This window comes from Macrobrachium nipponense, chromosome 19 (assembly GCF_015104395.2).
Source record: "Macrobrachium nipponense isolate FS-2020 chromosome 19, ASM1510439v2, whole genome shotgun sequence".
NCBI classification, from domain to species: domain Eukaryota; kingdom Metazoa; phylum Arthropoda; class Malacostraca; order Decapoda; family Palaemonidae; genus Macrobrachium; species Macrobrachium nipponense.
Genome location: NC_061088.1, coordinates 22,534,964 through 22,553,496, shown reverse-complemented (window position 1 = coordinate 22,553,496; position 18,533 = coordinate 22,534,964). Strand labels below are relative to the sequence as shown.

At 33.1% G+C, this 18,533-nt stretch overlaps 1 protein-coding gene across 2 annotated transcripts; it reads right to left on the bottom strand.

Annotated features, from left to right (window-relative positions):
• Positions 1 to 1,182: 1,182 nt before the first annotated feature.
• Positions 1,183 to 15,954, bottom strand: LOC135214956 (beta-1,4-glucuronyltransferase 1-like). Of its 2 annotated transcripts, XM_064249459.1 has the most exons (8): positions 15,889 to 15,954; positions 12,919 to 13,065; positions 12,319 to 12,480; positions 11,855 to 12,097; positions 9,711 to 10,238; positions 9,101 to 9,274; positions 7,930 to 8,130; positions 1,183 to 5,932 (listed from the first exon to the last, which is right to left on the bottom strand). In XM_064249459.1, the coding sequence occupies exons 2-7, from the start codon at positions 12,994 to 12,996 to the stop codon at positions 7,936 to 7,938; spliced, it is 1,380 nt and encodes a 459-aa protein (XP_064105529.1). In that variant the 5' UTR covers positions 12,997 to 13,065; positions 15,889 to 15,954; the 3' UTR covers positions 1,183 to 5,932; positions 7,930 to 7,935. The 2 variants fall into 2 exon arrangements, with proteins under 2 accessions (XP_064105529.1, XP_064105521.1); XM_064249451.1 differs by having other exon boundaries at positions 1,183 to 8,130.
• Between the last annotated feature and the right edge of the window lie 2,579 nt (positions 15,955 to 18,533).

The following is an 18,533-nucleotide window of genomic DNA, read 5'->3' as shown; positions in this document are numbered from 1 at the left end:
TCAACAATGTTGTTGCAGTAGTCAGTTAGCTCATAATGTACATAATGCATATATCTTATTCTGGTAAGGGTCAAATCAGAAAACTAAATATTCTCTTTCCTGTCTTAGTACTCCCCTCTCTCATTATAACTTACCCTTTCATTTATCAATGTACCGTTCACCAATGTTACTGCGTTTTCTTTCTGCTCACTTACCAGGTTCCATATTGATCGTTATCTGCACTTCTGCTTCATTAGCTTGATGACTTCATTGCAGCCTCAAAATGGCCAGTAGGCTGAAACAAGTCTGACCTTGATATTAATTAGTGATTACAGGAAGGACTGTTCCACCATGGCCCAGCTACTTTTAAGCAACACAGACAGCACAGTTCTTTTTACAAAAAGAACACACGGGTTATATCAAGGACCTGGGAGATAAAAGGAAATGCCTGTCACTAATAATTTATAGAGGTACTCAATAACACAAAAAAAATACACACAAGAATAAGTGCAATAGTAAAAAATAAATATTATGTATTTAAAATGAACCAAGTTATACTTTATAATAATAAGACTGAAATTTCCATTAACTTTGAAGGGAAGCATCCATGGTATAAAATGCATTTTTCAGATGAAGTTTTATGAGAATATTATGTCAATTCAATGAAATACTAAATTAGCTCGGTGGACTGGTTAATCTAATTAACATTTATAAAAATAGTGATTTAAAATAAAGCTATTATTATTAGGTACGTATATTAAAAAGACCATCGAGCCCAAGACTTAATTTTTCATTAAAATCTAATTTTAACAAATTACGTACAGATCTTTTAAAACCTAAGCAACTGATAACTCAATTGTTTCCTGAGATATGGGATATCAGTATAAAATACAATTGCTGACGAGTTGGATACAGGATTATTACCCTGGAAAACAGAGAGCTTCTTGGAAAAATAAAAGTAATCTTGTCTTGAAAACAATTACATATGGTTACCAAATAACTATACTCCTTCAATAAATTGGCGGCTTGATTTTCAGAGTCAGCAGTTTTATAAATGGGGCAAGATAAAACCTTCCAAATATCATGGCAATAAGAAAAAAACCCCAAAAAACTGCAGACATTTTTATCCTAAAAATTCCCTAGTTCCTAAAAAATTGAGAATAGCAGTGTTTCACGTTTAAAAATGGAATTTGAATCACATCATTATCAATATAAAAATCCTTTATTTAATTTATTTACAATACTTATGCTATTTACAAGTAATGAAATTACACAATCAGACTAGGATTAATGAGTTAGTCATACTTTTCTAAAAATATCAAACCTCAGTCTTTAATATTTATTTGTTATTGTTCAAACACAAGACACAAGATTACAATTTATTGCAAAGAATATTTCGGGTCCTACACTTATTAGATGATGGTACATTAATGGAAAACACAATCAGGATACCTTATACAACATAAATGTTGGAGGCCTGTACAAATTTTCATGAAACACCAGTCTATAGTTGTAAGATAATTCAATAAATCAAAATCACACATATATATATAGTTTTTGCCTGATTCTGTATTTTGGACATACTTTGCTGACAATGTACAGGAGCATTTGACATTACGTATACTGTTATATGACATTACATATCATAAATACCAGTGAAATTCAGAATACAAAAACACCAGTAAATCACAGAATAGTACACCTAATAATAAAAGGAATGGTGTCAACTACAAGGAGAGGACTGAAGCTTATAAAATAACTGGTGTGTTACCGAATTATAAAATAATTGGTGCATCAAGTGAAAGACTCATAATTGTGATTGAACGGTAAAAGCTAATAAAACATTGACTCAAAGTTCTTTTAAACTAAAGACAAAATGTGAATACATATATTATTAACTTTTCTTGTACATATTACAGCTACATATACATCATTCTTTTCCTTCTCGAATGACCATCTCTTCAACTGTACTAACGTGGTCACATGAAATAAAGACCTCAGAAGAACATTCACTTTTAAGACACCTTCAGTAAGAAAAATACAGATTGAAAAACCTTCTATGACTACCAGTAAGTAGTAATGAGATTAACAATAACTCTACCATCGTATAGCAATTAAAAAGCTACTGATCAATAATTCTTAATAGCACAACACATTTTATAATTCCAACTAGTTTTAATCAAACAGCCATAATTACAAAAACTCTGATAAAAATAATTAGTGATAATAAACAATCACACAAAACGACACATGCCTCACAAGATTTTACTTAAAAAACAAACTTGTTTTTAACAAAATATAACAAAAGCATAATGTTTAAATCTAAGGTTAAGTTGGAAAAATATACACAAAAAATTTGTTTAAATTATAAACTACAGTATATTGCCAAGATTACCCATCGTACATTAATTAAGCCTAACCTTATGATTAAGCTGAAAAACAAGAGTAAAGGCAATGTCATAAAAACATTCTCCAGCAGCCTCTTTTAGCATTTTGCTGGCAAAATTCCCACCAAGAATAAAATATTTTTCCCTATAGTACTGGTGAAAAATTCATGTATTCCTTCAAGCATGTGTGGCATCACCTCAACAAACATGTGTACATTCAAAACTGATACCAGTACAAAAATAAAGAAAAAAAAAAATTGGAATCTTGGCACAAAGTTTGGGAATGAGATGGTCAGAGATGCCAGAGTGGAGAGCAAAACATAAATAACAACTTCAAAAGTGTATAAATTTCCACTTCTTGAGTAACAAGCCTAAAGTGCACAGCACTTGACTTCTGTACTACCAGTACTTCCTCATTTGTTATCTATAATAGATAAAATTACATGAGTACTCAAAAAATACCCTAATTAGATATCTATCACAAAGGAGATTGCATGCAATTGTAATTATGGTAGTTAAGTAATGTCAATAATCTGACAAATTTGATTATCATCACATACTAATCCTTACACCTTACAATTAATCTAAGATATGTCATTTAGCTCAATACAATAAATATAAGAAGGAATTTAAAGAAAAATATGTAAATACTGTATAACAAAAACTCTCAACCTATATGCCAGCCATTTCAGTCTTTTAAAAGACAAGAGAATCATCCTGAGCAACAAGAAATTTTGATTCACATCCAACATGAGTCAGTGCTATAGAGTATAAGACTGCTACAATGTTGTCTTATTTCATAATAAAAATCTGAGTTTTGATACACGGGTGATTAGTGCTTTAGTGTGCATTACATTGAGAAGACACCTTTGACAAGCTAAAGTAAGCAAGTATATGCAGTGCTGTGAATAAGTTTTCAAAGATATTTCATACTATCATATCCACAATGGTCAAGTACAGTATACAAAAACATCAAGTAACAACAGAAGACAACATAGCATCTTTTTACATATTGAACAGTTATGCATTGAAGTGCATTCTTATTGCTCTGAAATAAAATTAAACGTGGAAGTGGTTTACTTTGCAAAAGACTAACTTTACAAGTTGAATTACTTGGTTTCATATGCAAAAAAACAAAAATACCATTATGTTCTCTTGCAAATTTGTAAGTTATTGTACTTGTGCACAGCAACAAAACATCAAATTAACCTAGCTGCAGTTGACGCTGAATGACTCAAGTGTAGACTTGTGAATTGAATCAACATCACATAAAAGTATTATTAGAGTAACTCCAAGACTGGATTGAAAATTTTCTGCCCTTTACTTTTTGCTCATTCCTCTTGCTCTCTTTATACTTTTCATTTATGAACACATCCTTCAGGCAAGCCCTGTAACACTTTGGAAATGACTCTGTAGACATGTCAAACTACTAATTCAAAACACGTACACTAATAACAGTACAGTAATCTTAAATGTCTTTCAATTTCTAATTTCTGGCAATAAAATCCTTAAATTCCAGCGACTAGCATATATATAGCACATGACAGTTCATGAAAACAACATATCCAAAATCTCTTTATTGAAAAAGATATGTTATGAAAAACTACCAGAAATCATGTGCAAAATCTAGTTAGAAAAAATATAAAGGAGTTTATTAGAAAACTGCCAAAAACAGAAATGAATCCCTATCATAAATTCTTAGTATAATACATTCTGATTTCTTCTCATATACTAAAACTTTTAATAATCCTTTCATGACCCAAGGACAGTTACAATAATTGCAATCTACTGCACAAAGATTATGGACATCCCGACCTGATCTTATCTGACAAACAAACAAACATGAAAATTCCAGTGCAAACCTAACACTGCATAAAAAGAACCTTAATCATAATAGAAGGAAATACACTTTTAGCTTCAATTAAAACATTTACTTTCTTGTATACTAAACAAATTTCTATTATTGTAGAGAGGGCACAGTACGCACAGCTGCGGTATCAAACATTCATTAAAAACAACAACAAATTAGTATGCACTGAAACTGAACCTAAATATTTTGCATTAATAACAAAATCTCACTAATCACAAATGTTCAGTTTAGAAAAAGCTGCTCTGTAAGAAACAGATCTTGTTCACAAATAACTTATGTAGGCTAAAAAAAATAAATACAAATGACTTAAAATTCTAAACATTATTTGTAACAAAATATTTTACTTTGGCTGCAATTTTTTACTACACCAATAACAGACCTCTTATACATTAAATTTTGCTGCCTAGTGGTGTGTGTGTTACATATGCTCCATACTTTATCAATAACATACAGTACTTCAAAAATACAAATCTAAGGATGGAATGTGTCAACATTCAGTAATGCAAATGTCCCCTTTAGAGGTACTGAAGTGATGTGTCATGAGCAAAATAGTGTAAAATGTACTATAAAGATCTTTGCAGTGATCATCATTAAACCGCAATGCCTTCTGCCTATTACTTTTCCTTTTAATACCTCTCTAAAATTCTTTAACTCTACCATCCTTCAATTGTCACTTTTCATCTAAGAACAAAGCTTTCAGTCTTAGTCTTCATGAGACACAGTGGTCTTGTACTTTATAGCATGTTAATATATGTATACACAACACTTATGAACATTAGAGAATATTAAAATTGTCTTTCAACAACTAGCTGTGTTTGTACACACACTCAAAAGCATTGTTGTACATGTTTTCATGGCAATTCTTGCATTAACTGGAGATGCAGCATATAATGTTTCTTGATATTTGGAAACAGAACCCAATAGTCTTGAGAAATGTCTGTTCATGAGGATTCTCTATAAAGGACGTTTGTTGTACTATAAACTCAAATAAATAGTCTAACAATAAGAGGCCTCTTAACTAAAATAATATAGGAGACCTGGATTTTAACACATTACAGAACAGAAAAAGATTGCAATTTAACAATTACAGAAAACACCAGTTTCATCATATTGCTATTAAAAACATCTTTGTTGATGCCAGCACATCTCTTTCAGAGAGCTTCTCACCTATCACATTCATGATGCCAAAAAATCCCTAGCTTTGTCCAAACAGCGGTTCATTCAGGAAAAAACTTGCAGAGTATGTCAGGAACAGCCATATGTGACACTATGGATTCAAAGAAATATCAACCACACAAAGATACCAACACATACCTCAGTGGTTACTGAAGTCAATGATACAATGTATTTTATCTTATTTTCATGTATACTTTGTAAAAATCAACATCAATATTCACAAACATTATCTGACATCAAACTTCTTTTGACAAAAAAAAAGCACAGGGAGTGAACTAACTTATAAATGTAAATTCTTTCTCAAAATTACTGGCCATGGAGTGGTACACAAAATATGAGCAAGGTCATCAACAAAATGAATGTAACACATATCCATTAATATCTGCCTTATAAAACAGAGGAACATAACATTCTCAAAATTAAAGAATGAAGGCTTGATGCCAGATGTAAAGATATATCTAATAATCTATGCTGGTCTTCATTATAATACCTTATCTTCTCTAGTGACATCATTGCTGGCCTAAAAAAATAATACAGTTCAATATTTAAATAATGTAACTCCTGTTAATTATTTGTTCTTGCCATAAAAATATTGTTCACAGGCTTAACCAAAAGTTTATATTAATCTTTTATGGTGAAGTCAATTTGCATGGGTACTACTACTATAATGGCTCCATAAAGCATTACTAATCATGATGTCGGCATAAATTATGCTGTAAAGTTGGAGCAGTGTAAAGGATATCTTCTTATTGTCTTCTTTGTTTTTCTCAACAAGCAGTCTTTTCTTTGGAATTCAACACTCATCCATTTTTTTAAAGCTGGAAAATCTGTCGGAGTCTTTTCCTACTTAGGTATACAGGTATGAAAGAATTCAGAATCTACTATATTAAGTATTTTCACATTTTTCACTATGGGATACCAATGTCTCCCAAGAAACTTTCTCGAGCAATGCAACAAAACTTAAAGCTTCTTTAGCTAGTGCACATTATACCTCTCCCCCTATAAACCAAGCAGGATAACACAAGTATCATAAATATGTGTAGTGACCTTTGCTTTTTATTCAGATCATTATGTTGAATATATCGTAAGTCCCAGTGACAAGTTACAAACTTCTGCTGTATACGTACTATATAACTGTACCTAACAATTCTGAATATTTGTAGATGCCATTTGGAGATGCAGTAGTTGTTAACTTTGATAATAGGTTTTCTCTTTTACAACATATTACACATGAGACTTTTTACATCTGCTGAGATGGCAGTATTCATGACAAATATTTCACTTTTTTTGTACTACGTATTTATTACTGGAATATTGTACAGAAGTCCGCAGTTTTTTGGAATCTTTACTCATTATTTAGATCACTACTATTAGATATCCTATTGGGCCAACATTCATAAACTATTTGAACAGAAAATTCCCTCTCAAAAATTTATAAAGAACGTTAGTACTCACTTACAGAGCGTTAGCCCCTTCATTCTGACGAGTGTCACAATGTCATAGTGCCCAGTGCTGGAGGTCTCTCACATCCCTTTCTTAAAAAGTGTGGTATCGTTACCTGTTAGTCTTATTAAAGTTGATTTTCAGAAGTTTTAGACACCATAATGTTGATCAAGCCCCAGTCACCAGTGTTTTTGTTATCTGATTCATACTGCTGTTTAAGTAAGTTAATAATTTTTTTATCAACCTGTACTTATTACCTTCATTAAGTTCTGAAGTTTTTCCAGATAAAGTATTTATTCTGAGCTTCAGGCCTGTTCTATCTGAACGTTTGCACAATTGGAATAATAATAATAATAAAACAAACAAGATTGATAAACCCACAATTGAGGTTAGATTCTTTGGTGCTTCATTTCCTGTTTGTATCTGGATGATTTTCAGTTGATGAAAGTACAAAACAATACCATTATTCTTTCATTAAAATTTCTACATATCACTGCCTAAACATTATGATATACATAATTAATGGTTTGCTATCTTTTTACACAAATACAGACTGTTTTATATCAGCCTGAATAGTTTTGGGAACTCTTATTAAATTTGTGCTTCCTTTGTGCCTAAAGGCATGTACATCTATAATCATAACCTTAATTATTTATGAAATTCACAGCCTTCACTGTGAATCTGAGAATTCTTACATAAAAGTCAAGAGGCAAATTTCACTCTCATGTAGACCAGTCTCTGCTCAACTGAACCTACTTTCATCACAACAGCTAAACCTGAAAGTTCCAAAATCACGTCCTGGGCAGAAGTAAAATATTGAAGAACTGTCTACAGTATCATCCCCACACAGTGTATCAAAAGACTAGTAGAGAAGAAAGAATAATTCCCAAAAAGAACGTGAGAAACATATACTATGTCACTAACTAGAAATACATAATGAAAAATTAATTGCCCTGAATGACAAGAGAAGTTTCACCTTACAAATCAGTGAAATGTAGAATTTACTCAATTGAGAAAGCACAATAACGAATTTAATTTGAATTAGTATTGTAAATACAATATATACTATAGTACCTTATGCTAATAGCATCGCCTAGAAGATTCTGGATATTTCTCCTTCAGTTCTCCTTTAAACTGTCGGAAAAGGACTCTGTTTTTCTCCTGCTCCATATCCTTGGAATTATGGAAAGTTCCAGAGATCTTGAAGCCTTGATGTATAACAAAAGCTGAATCAAGAACCAAAAACCGATAGCCAGCAACATGTAGCTCACATACCTTATAAATGAGAAAAATATCATGAGAAAAAATATAAAATTTACAGAACAAGTTTTAAATTGCTCCCAATAAACTAATACAAATTCTATAATGCCTTTTTTATTATTCTCAGCAGGTCAAAGTTCCAAATTTCAAAATGCCTTCTCAGTAGTACTATTTATTAGTGTTTTCTCTCTCTGCAATCAGCCAGCATGTAGGGATGAAGAGCACCCATAGTAAATCCAAAATATTCATCAATGAAACAGAAAACTTTCAAAAGTTTAGATATTTGTATGATGCAAAAAATAGTAGTCTTCCAAAGCATTAAACTACAGTAGTATTGACACTGAATGCTATTCAACGTTAAGAAGGGTTCAGCTTATGTAAGACTTCCAAAACACGTCAAGTCATATAAAGTAACACAAATGAAGAAATAAAATAAGAAAATTGCTGACATGACATGAGCTTTACAAGCAATGAGGAATTCCTCCCTTCTGACTGACCGGAAAGAGAACCTTTGGTGCGTGGGAGAGAGAGCAAATCCCCATTTTACCTTTATTTCTATCAATACATCCCATTCTTAAAACTATGAGATCATATACACTACTTCAGCCTAGTAAGAAGACTACTTTATTTATGGACAAAATTATATGTAGGATTTACTTGTGTGTCTGGGGCAATCAATTTTACATCAAAATTTCAAATTTTTTTTATTGCCAATTCACTCTAATACCAAGGTATGGAATGAAAGAATTCATTTTTTTACCATAATTTTAACATCCCAAATGTTTACAAATAAAATATCCTCAATTCAATAAAAATTCCCTGTGATTTAGTAATCTATATGAAGTAACAGTTTTTAAAAATAGTTTACTGAAGGCATACAAGTAAATCCTACATATAATTTTGTCCATAAACAAAAAGTTTCAATAATGCTCAAGGGTACTGTATACTACTATATAACCTACTGTATACTATATAATAACCTTACCTGACTGATGCGATTAAAGCCATATTGCCGAAATCTTTCATCATAAGAGGGCACATTAACACGAGATATATAAAAAGGTTCATATGGGTCCTGCCAAAGAACCTCAAATAATGCTTCCACACTTCCTTGTTTCCCTTTTGCACTTTTTTCCCAAGCAGCGTAATCAGTATATTTCTGAAAAATCAAAGTTCAGCTCAAAAGATATAAAAATTGACCTCCTTTGAGTCATAATAAATTTTAATATGACAAATTTTTAATCATTTGTATATCTCATAGCTAACAAACCTGAGATCTTAACAATGCAAGAAAATTTATCCTATTGTTAACACCAAAGGTTTGTTACTCATACGAACAAATAAAGTTTTAAATAAATCAAGATTAAATAATGTTTACTTTTCCTGTAGGTTCACTACAGACAACCATGGAAACAGCTGCATTTGCCTTATTAACATCTCCAACACTAAGCTACAATGGGCCTCCAACTGCAACTACTATACTTTCCATGTTAATCCCTTGAGCCTAATATAAAGTATATTTCCTGATAAATATTTGTCACTTGAAGCTTCAGCCATCAACAGGTTGAACATCTAAAGAAATGTCAATGACTTACCTGACATTTGAGACACAACTCTTGGTAGAATGGCCGTGCAGTGCCTTTCTCCCTCATCTTCAACAAATCCTGTTTAGTTTTGGGAATAGTAGTGCCTTCTTTAATTTCGTATGCTGGTAATATCCATACCGTTTTCTCCTCACTGGAATTCTCATCTAATATATTATTGCTTTTGGCATAACGAGAAAATGCTTCGTGAAGTCCTTCGCTTGGAACCATGTCTATGTCAATTACTAGCATGAGTCCTGTTGTAGTAGCCTTTTTTGCAGTGTTCCGTAATAGATTATTTGGATACTGGATACCCTTAAAATCGTAATTTGCCTGGTAGGTATCAGAAAATATCTTATCACAAGGAGTGGTATCAGAAGTAGGGGTAAGATGTGGTGAAGTTGGAGAATTCAGAGGAAATATGAGGCTAAAGGTCACATTCTCTTTTATGTTAGGGTAACACTGCCTTAAAAGATGAAATGCTTGAACAACTGCTTGTACTTCTCCACTAAGAGCAAATACAGCAACAGAAACAGGACCCTGAAAATAGAAGAAAAACATATATATGTAAAGCTGACATGTAATGTTAACTTTGAACATTATTGTAAAAATAGTATACAAATATGATTACAAAGATTGGAATATAATATTTAAAGAAAAGGTCAAGCACTGAGACTTGTGTGATCATTCAGCGCTGAAAGCAAAGAAACAATTGTTGGGAGAGGGTGGAAAGTGAGATGGAAGAAACAGTTTAAGAACAGAGGTACTGTATAAAAAAAGGAATGAAAAGGGTTGCAGCCTACACTGCACTGCATGAGGTACACTGGCAGCACTATCCCCATACATGGTAAATAAGATATGATAATACAAAGTACTGGCACAAAAGTTTCAAAGTAATCCTTTGTATCTATGAAAATGTACTATAGATAAATGTTATCAAGCAGAAAGGCAAGCCATAAGCATAATGAGAATATGTCAACAACACTGAAGTACTGTAATCAGAGTAACATTATTTTAATGCTTCATATTCAAATAGAGGATTACTGCAATGCGGAACACTACATAACAATGAACTGATGTACATTTATACAAACAATGAACTAATGTAAATTTAATAAACAAAGAGCTGTTGTCACTAACTGCAAGCAACTTCAATTTCTCAGTAATCACTGGGAACAATAACTGAGAGCTTATAGTTTTACTTTATCATCATCACCACTGTCATCACTTTGAACATTTTTTGTCAGCTTTTCTATTTCACCGTGTTTACTTTGTACTCATAAGCACCTTATGTAATAACACCTACAGCATTCACATAGCAGCCTTTTCCCCCAAAAGCAATGAGCCAACTTTCCTGAATTAATTTTTTCCTTAGTTTCCTTTCCAGTCACTTTAAGCTTTGATTAGCCTGGTTGATTTTCAGCCCTCTCCCCTTCATTACACTCTTCCACATCTTAAACATTTCCATCGCCCCTCCCTTGGATTCTGGTGTTAGCAGCAAGACATTTACATAACGCAGCTCTCAGGGGCTACCTCTTCTAGATTCCTTTCTAACTTCTTCCATTACTATGGATGGGCACCAATATTTACCTCAAGCTCTTCTGGTACACCTGCCATTGTCTTGTCTATTTCTAACATTATGGTATAGTAACACCAATCTCTCCCTTCGTGGTGCCCATTTATCTATCTTAGTACTTTGTCAAATGCCTGTTCAAGATTCATAAATATATGTTATAATCTCTTCTTCATTGCATAGTACTTTTCCTACAAGTGCCTTATCATAAAGATTGCTTCAATTTTTTATCTCTAACACAAAACCAAACTGATAATTATAAATTTAAAAAAAAAATTTCAGTCTTCAAGTAGGTCTTAATCCTCTATAATTTCTTGATTGCAGTGTGTCTTCTTTTCATCTGTACACAATGACTAAGTTTTTTAAAAATTCGTCTTTTTGTCGTTCCTTTTCCTTTGTTCCAGAATCTCTTTATTTTCAACTTCAATCTCTCCACTTAGCCCGTTTAAATCATTCCATTTCTCCTAATCTGCTTTTCTATCCTAAATACTGTGTTTCTCATGTACCCTTGTACATTAAGTTACATTATACATATCATCAATAGATTAAAAAATACCTAGCACAAAAAATGTCATATTTCTACCTGCCAGTAAGAAGCTAAATAAGGAAGATGGTGAAGTTGGCCAAAGGAACATTGTGTCACCAATGTCAATCCCTGAGAAGTTGGACCAAACAATTCTTCTCTTCCTTCTGGCCCATTATCATCATTACTGGAATCCAGACCAGTGCCCCGGAGAATACCAACTGACACACGGAACTCTCCTGAACTGTCCAGCACACTCCATCGAGCAATCCGGGACAGAATTGCTTCATGATCATCTGAAAGCTGTTCCATCACAGAAAGTATGAGAAAGCTGTTACATCATAAAAATGATCAGATCCTATGTTTATAATAATAAATTCTTGGGAGGTAGCAATGATTAGTCACAAAGTTTAGTGAACAATGGCATGATGAGCAGGCAATAATGTACCAAGTGTAAAATATAACATTTTATAGTTTCAAAGAACAAACAAACCTTAGGATACATGCTACGCAAAGGCACCCACCTTCTTCCCCAAATGGTAGTCTCTTCTGCGAATAGCTGCATGCTGTCTCCGAATCCCAGCACGAGAGATAGAGCCTGGAATTTCTGCTGCAGGAGCAGATGCAGCCTCTGAGGCAAGAAGCTCTCTTTGTCGCAATTGCCATGATAACACTAAATTGGTTACCTGCAGAGTAAGGCAAAAGTCATATCAGGTTCACAATACATTCTGAGGTTATTGATATATACGTACCTAGTCTTTTTTTCACAAAAGAAAATGAAGGGCACCACCAAGAACCAGAATACACATAATTTGTCAATCTGCTAAGCTGGCAACAGCTCAATAGAAAGTGAAGAGTTTTGCAAGATCTACCAAGTTTTTCTTTTGCTAACTAAGTTTTATCTTAAAACAACTTAATTTTCACTTTTTTTTATTTTGTTTGTAAGTACACAGTAAGACAGAAAGTACTAAATTATGACTACTTTACAAGGTTTACCAGTTCACTAATAACGTAGCTATGGTCGTTCAAAAAGAATCTGAAAACAATTCCAATACAGCTGTATTCACAGCCCTACATACCTCCTGAAAATAGCTCAGATCAACAAACATGATGTCTTTCCTCACCTGCAGCAGACAAGCAATGAATGCCAAGATGGCCACAGACCGCCATGAAACAATGCTAGACAGAAAACGTGGAAACATTCCCGCTGATCGCTTTTAAGCTGCCCACACATGCTGCATTCAAGTGGTGAGTTCTTCTGTCTCCATGACCTGTTTAACATTATCATTATCATTTAACAGTTAATATTATCATATGAATACATTCTCTTATACAAATTACCTCAGCACTGTCAACCAAGAGGATATGGTGGTAGTTATACTATCAAATGTCCTGATGGTTTATAAAAACAAAATCCTTCTCTATTCATATATCTTACCAATATCCCCAGTCTTCATATACTGGGGATATTGGTAAGATATATGACTATATATCTTACCAATATCCTATACACTATATTGCACTGCCACTCTACTAAGCCCTCCAAACTCTTTTTTCATGAAAACAGTACCATAACACTTCCTTTTTACTCATTTGCAGCAATATGAAATAGCTATGGTAATAGATGACATATATATATATATAAGCACTGATGTATGCATTTCTGTTGTGGACACTATTAAAAAGATTGTTAACAAATCAGCAAAAGATTGTTAACAAATTAGCAAAGTATACCTAATCTACATTTTCCTCTATCTTTACCATCTACCGTTTTCTTTTCCCACTTTGTACGTAGCTATATGATATATGATTTTCATTTTTTCTTATTCAGTCTATCCAATATTTAACAAAAATTAACATGAAATGCATTAATTATAACTACATTAAGCCAAGAATAAAAAACAACACATGTGCCAAATACTATAATGAAGCAAAAACGTATGTACATACACAAAATCTGATTAGTACATATATAAATTAATGTAGGCCAAAACTATTGCGCTACATTAATTAAATCTTAATATATATCATACATGATTGTAATAGTACTGTGCGACCTCCTATGCTTTCATAAAATTAACAAGGAACAAGCGCCATCTTTCCAGAAATTCAATTAGTGCTTCTTTTACTAATACTGTATCCCAAAATACAATACTAAATTATATATAAATTTCAATTTACTAATTGCTATTCCTTACAAAACACAAAAGTTTTTTTTTTTATTTAAAATGTATTATTAAATATATACCTGTATAAATCTTCCAGAACTGAATAATTTATGATAAAAAACTTCATTTCTCATAATTATGGACTCTTACGATAGGCATATTTGTACAAATTTCTTTTAATGTGACATTATACCGCAACAGTTTTTATTCTTTTTAATAAAGCTCTTCTCGACACATTCTAGACAAAAAATTCCTCCCTTTATCTACCATTAAAGAATAAAAGATCAACAGATTGTACATGTATCCCAGAGGTTCCCCTATAATAGGTTAAAATACAAAGCAGAATGGGATATTGAAATGGTACATAACATTTTTGAAACATAAGCCCTCAATTGGCATGCTAATCTGGTTTCATTTCTAACCAAATAGTTGTTAATCTCTTCTTCAATTACATACAATGAAAACTGACAAACTCTTAGTATATATATCAACTAGGAATGGGAAGACATATAACACCTGAAAAGTTCTACCCAGTATTAGTGTACTGTAATGGTAAAGTACGAATAAACTCTTTCTGCAGTTGGATAGTGTGAAAAGGCTATTTAGACAACAGACCAGCAATTTTAATGGCTTTGTGGAAAATGGGTGTGGCTATAATGATGATGTGACAGCAATCCGTCTCCTTTATTTTTCAATAGCATACTTGCAAGCACAATATTCATGAACAAATTTTCAAAGTCAGTCACTTTTACAGTAGGTTAGGAGTTCAGCCCCTGCTCAGGGTGGACCTGGTGTCCTAGGATAGGCAAGGGAAGGTTAATTTAGGATGCACATTCCTATATCTAAACCCATGATTTATGGCATCTAGATCTCATTAGGTTGGGTGTCCTGGTCACTGTTAATGGGGGGCGGTCTCAACCTGTAAGATCCAGTCTACAGAAGTCCATAAAAACTAAAAAAAACACTGGTATTTCATGTTTAACACAATAATATAAACCTAAAATAATATGTACATATAGCCTAGGTATAATGGACAATAAATAATTAATAGATTTCTCATTATGAGTTATTAATTCTTAATACAAAATTTTCATTTTTCTTTATCAAATTTTCATGTTTCTTTTAGATATTTTCTGAATAGCCTAAGTCCTGAAAGTGAAAAAAAGGCTGAAACTGTGAGATATTGTCACCAGCCGGCGATCTGATTGCCTAAGACAAAACACCTTACAAAAGAATATACTTTAGATCTCAGTCTTGTTACAAACAGTAAGTCTCAAAAATTACATAGGTAATACCTAATAAACTTTAATGTCATGATACTTAGGCTACTTCATTTGTATGGCTGGTAATGCTAGGTAGTGTCAATCATACTAGCTAGCTACCTACCTAGGTACTACTAGGTAGTAGGTACTACTACATCACAGAAAATTGTAGCTATGACAGTTTCAACAAACCCGTCCACACTGGAGCCGAAATAAGCATTTAAAAAAAAAATCTCGAAATGTATTTTGACAAACATAAAATTCTTGTCTTAGGTGTGAAATTAGGCTATGCCCATCTTTGGATACTCTTGTTAATCGTTCATTGGGCCTACCATCCCAGGACCCAGGAGAGGAACTTTGGGTATCGAAACGATCTCCCCTGGAAAAAACTCATGCCATCTCGTATATGTTAAGTCACAAAAAGCCCTATTGTTATATGTTGTTCTATTGTCACACAAGGGTCTACTGTCAACTGATTGAGGACTACCTATTCTCGCGAACCCTTGAGCTAACTAACTTTATTACGTTGTAGTATGTAGGCTACAACTGAAATTCACACAATTACTAAAGAAAATTCTTCTGTAATGTGTATAAAAACGATAAAATAAAACAGTTACCCTTCATAGATTAAGTAATACCCTAAACAAATAGACCCTATACCTACTCAAAATTAGACAGTGGCACAACACAATGGTAAACAAACAAATGTAGTTCGTGGGCAGTATGAAATTTGTTTACAAGAGAGAACGTTTACAATCATGAACTGTTTTCGAAAATAAATCCTTGAAATATATATTTTGAAAATAAAAAAAAAATATTTCTGGCCCTATATTTTTCATTGGTATGTCCCCAGATGAGCTCAGTAGACGATTTTGTGAACAGACATATTTTTGTTGGTAGAGAACGGCCCGTGTCGATGACTTTACAGTCAGTACCTACTGCATTACTATAACCAACCTTGATTTTTACGTTTGTTTAATTATCCGAACGCACTTAGTCTTTTTGGCTTGAAATATACATATAAAAACTATAAGGTAAGTTAACTTCTTTAACTGGGAGAGAAAACTAGTCACTCCAGTAGATCTGGACGATGAACTACGGTTACTCATTAATTTAACAATGTGTAACATCACAAAAAATCAGATATAGAGGTTTATTAATAGAATAATGCACCAATTTTTCAACTTACGAGCGTGACACTTCATCAGTTCACAGTGTGTCGGTGTTAACCTCACATTTTTTTTATTTATTATAGGAAACGTGAAATATAACGAAGCATTTTAAGTTTATTTGTGTAAAGTTGTAGTGAGAGTGATTTGATGTTAATTATCTTAAAACTCTTGCAAAAACATCACAGACAATAACCTGAAGACTAAATTTTAAAAATGTAAAAAGTGAAGAACTGTAAGACACACACACATTAAAATGCCGTATAGAATCCTTTAAACTACATAAATTTCACCTATCAAAAAACAGTGTCAAACTATTACAAATTCTTCCTCTACGCCACGATTGGATCCTGGGATATTGTTGTTGTTAGGTCATTCAGACATGTGCTTGCACAGACTCTAGTTCACAGAACAAGCCTGTAACTAAAGTAAGGTTCCATGCCAATCGTCAAGACTAATGTATTTATAAGCAACCTCATGAATAATTTTTTGTTCACCTGAGCTGAAAACACAACCGAGCGTTTCTCGTTAGACTTAGTCGGTCGTATGTATCTACGGTCTAGATATCTATCTGGACCGTGTATGTATCTATGAATGGCGTTAACTTTTAGTATCGACTTCTCAGTAACCTTAGGATCAGTTTCAACCAACTTTGACGCAAGTCCTCTTTGGGTATAAGGAATTCAAGTTGGTAGACACATTCCCCATCCTAACGGAAGATAATCTTAAAAAAATAATGAAAATATGACGAAAGCATTTGAAAATTTTGTCCAGAACTACTGATTCAGATATGAAAAATGTGGATAGTCTGTTTTAATACCCAAATACTGAACGGACTGACTATTTACCTGAATCATCGACATACAACCTAAAGTAATCCTTAACAGGTTTTGTGACAAGCTTCGCCTCCGAATAGTTTTACTCTTCTGGTTTCCAGCCCTATTCCATACTTCATTACGAGGTTTAACCCAATGTAATCGGGTGATTACCATATACTACAATGTTTAGCTCAACATTAAGCAAAAGCACTCAGCCCTCCCCCCGGAAAATGATAAGTACTATACACTACCGTACATGCACGCCAAACAAGCAGACGAGAGAGAGAGGAGAGAGAGAGAGAGAGAGAGAGAGAGAGAGAGAGAGAGCGGAGGGCAGTAACTAAGTCGCTAAGGCCCATACACGTTCAAAAAAAGCGTAAACATTTTGCATCAAAATTTTGATATCAAAATTTTGATGCAAAATTGAGTGTGTGTAGGACGTTTTGATGTCAAAAAAAGATTTGAAGCAAAATTTTGATTGATCAAATCCGTTTGATATTTTTTGACGAGTCGTCAAATTTTTGATGCGTGTGTGGGCTCCTGTCAAAATTTTGATCAAACTTTTTAGTTCGCAGGTGACTGACGAGGAGATAGGATCGCCATGTCTGTGAAGAAGGAGGCCGAAAAGAAATTTTTGATTGAAGTTTTAGGAGTGTATCAGACCTTGCCAGCCTTTTGGAGAATTAAGTCGGATGATTATAGCAATCGTGCGAAGAAAGCCGAAGCCTATGACATTCTACTGCAGAAATATCGTGAACAAGAAATAAACAGACAAGAAAAAAACAGTATACACACTAAATAAATGAATAACACCGAACATTATTTTATTCTCGTGATGGAAGTTTAAAATATTTTTTCTTTTACATTATCCTCTGATTTTTTTTCTTTTACATTATCCTCTGATTTTTTTCTTTTACATTTTCTTCAGTAGATATTTATTTTAGAACGCTGTACAAAATCGCCTCTAAAATACACCATAGTAAAAAAAAACATTTTCATTTCAGGCATACATGACATGATTTAACGAGAGAGAGAGAGAGAGAGAGAGAGAGAGAGAGAGAGAGAGAGAGAGAGAGAGAGAGAGAGGTACATAAATCAGACAAAATACAGAGAAAGTGATAGTTCGCCAGCACTAGTGCTATGGCCACTGATGCATCCATGTCGAAGATTTTGACGATACTGAATTTTGATGGGAAAGTTACACGTCAAAATTTTTATGCAAAATTTTGACGCTTTTTTTTTTAACGTGTATGGGCCCCTTAAGTGGTTCAGCGCAATTCACAAACAAATGTTATAAACCCTACGCCAAGCAAAAATAGGTT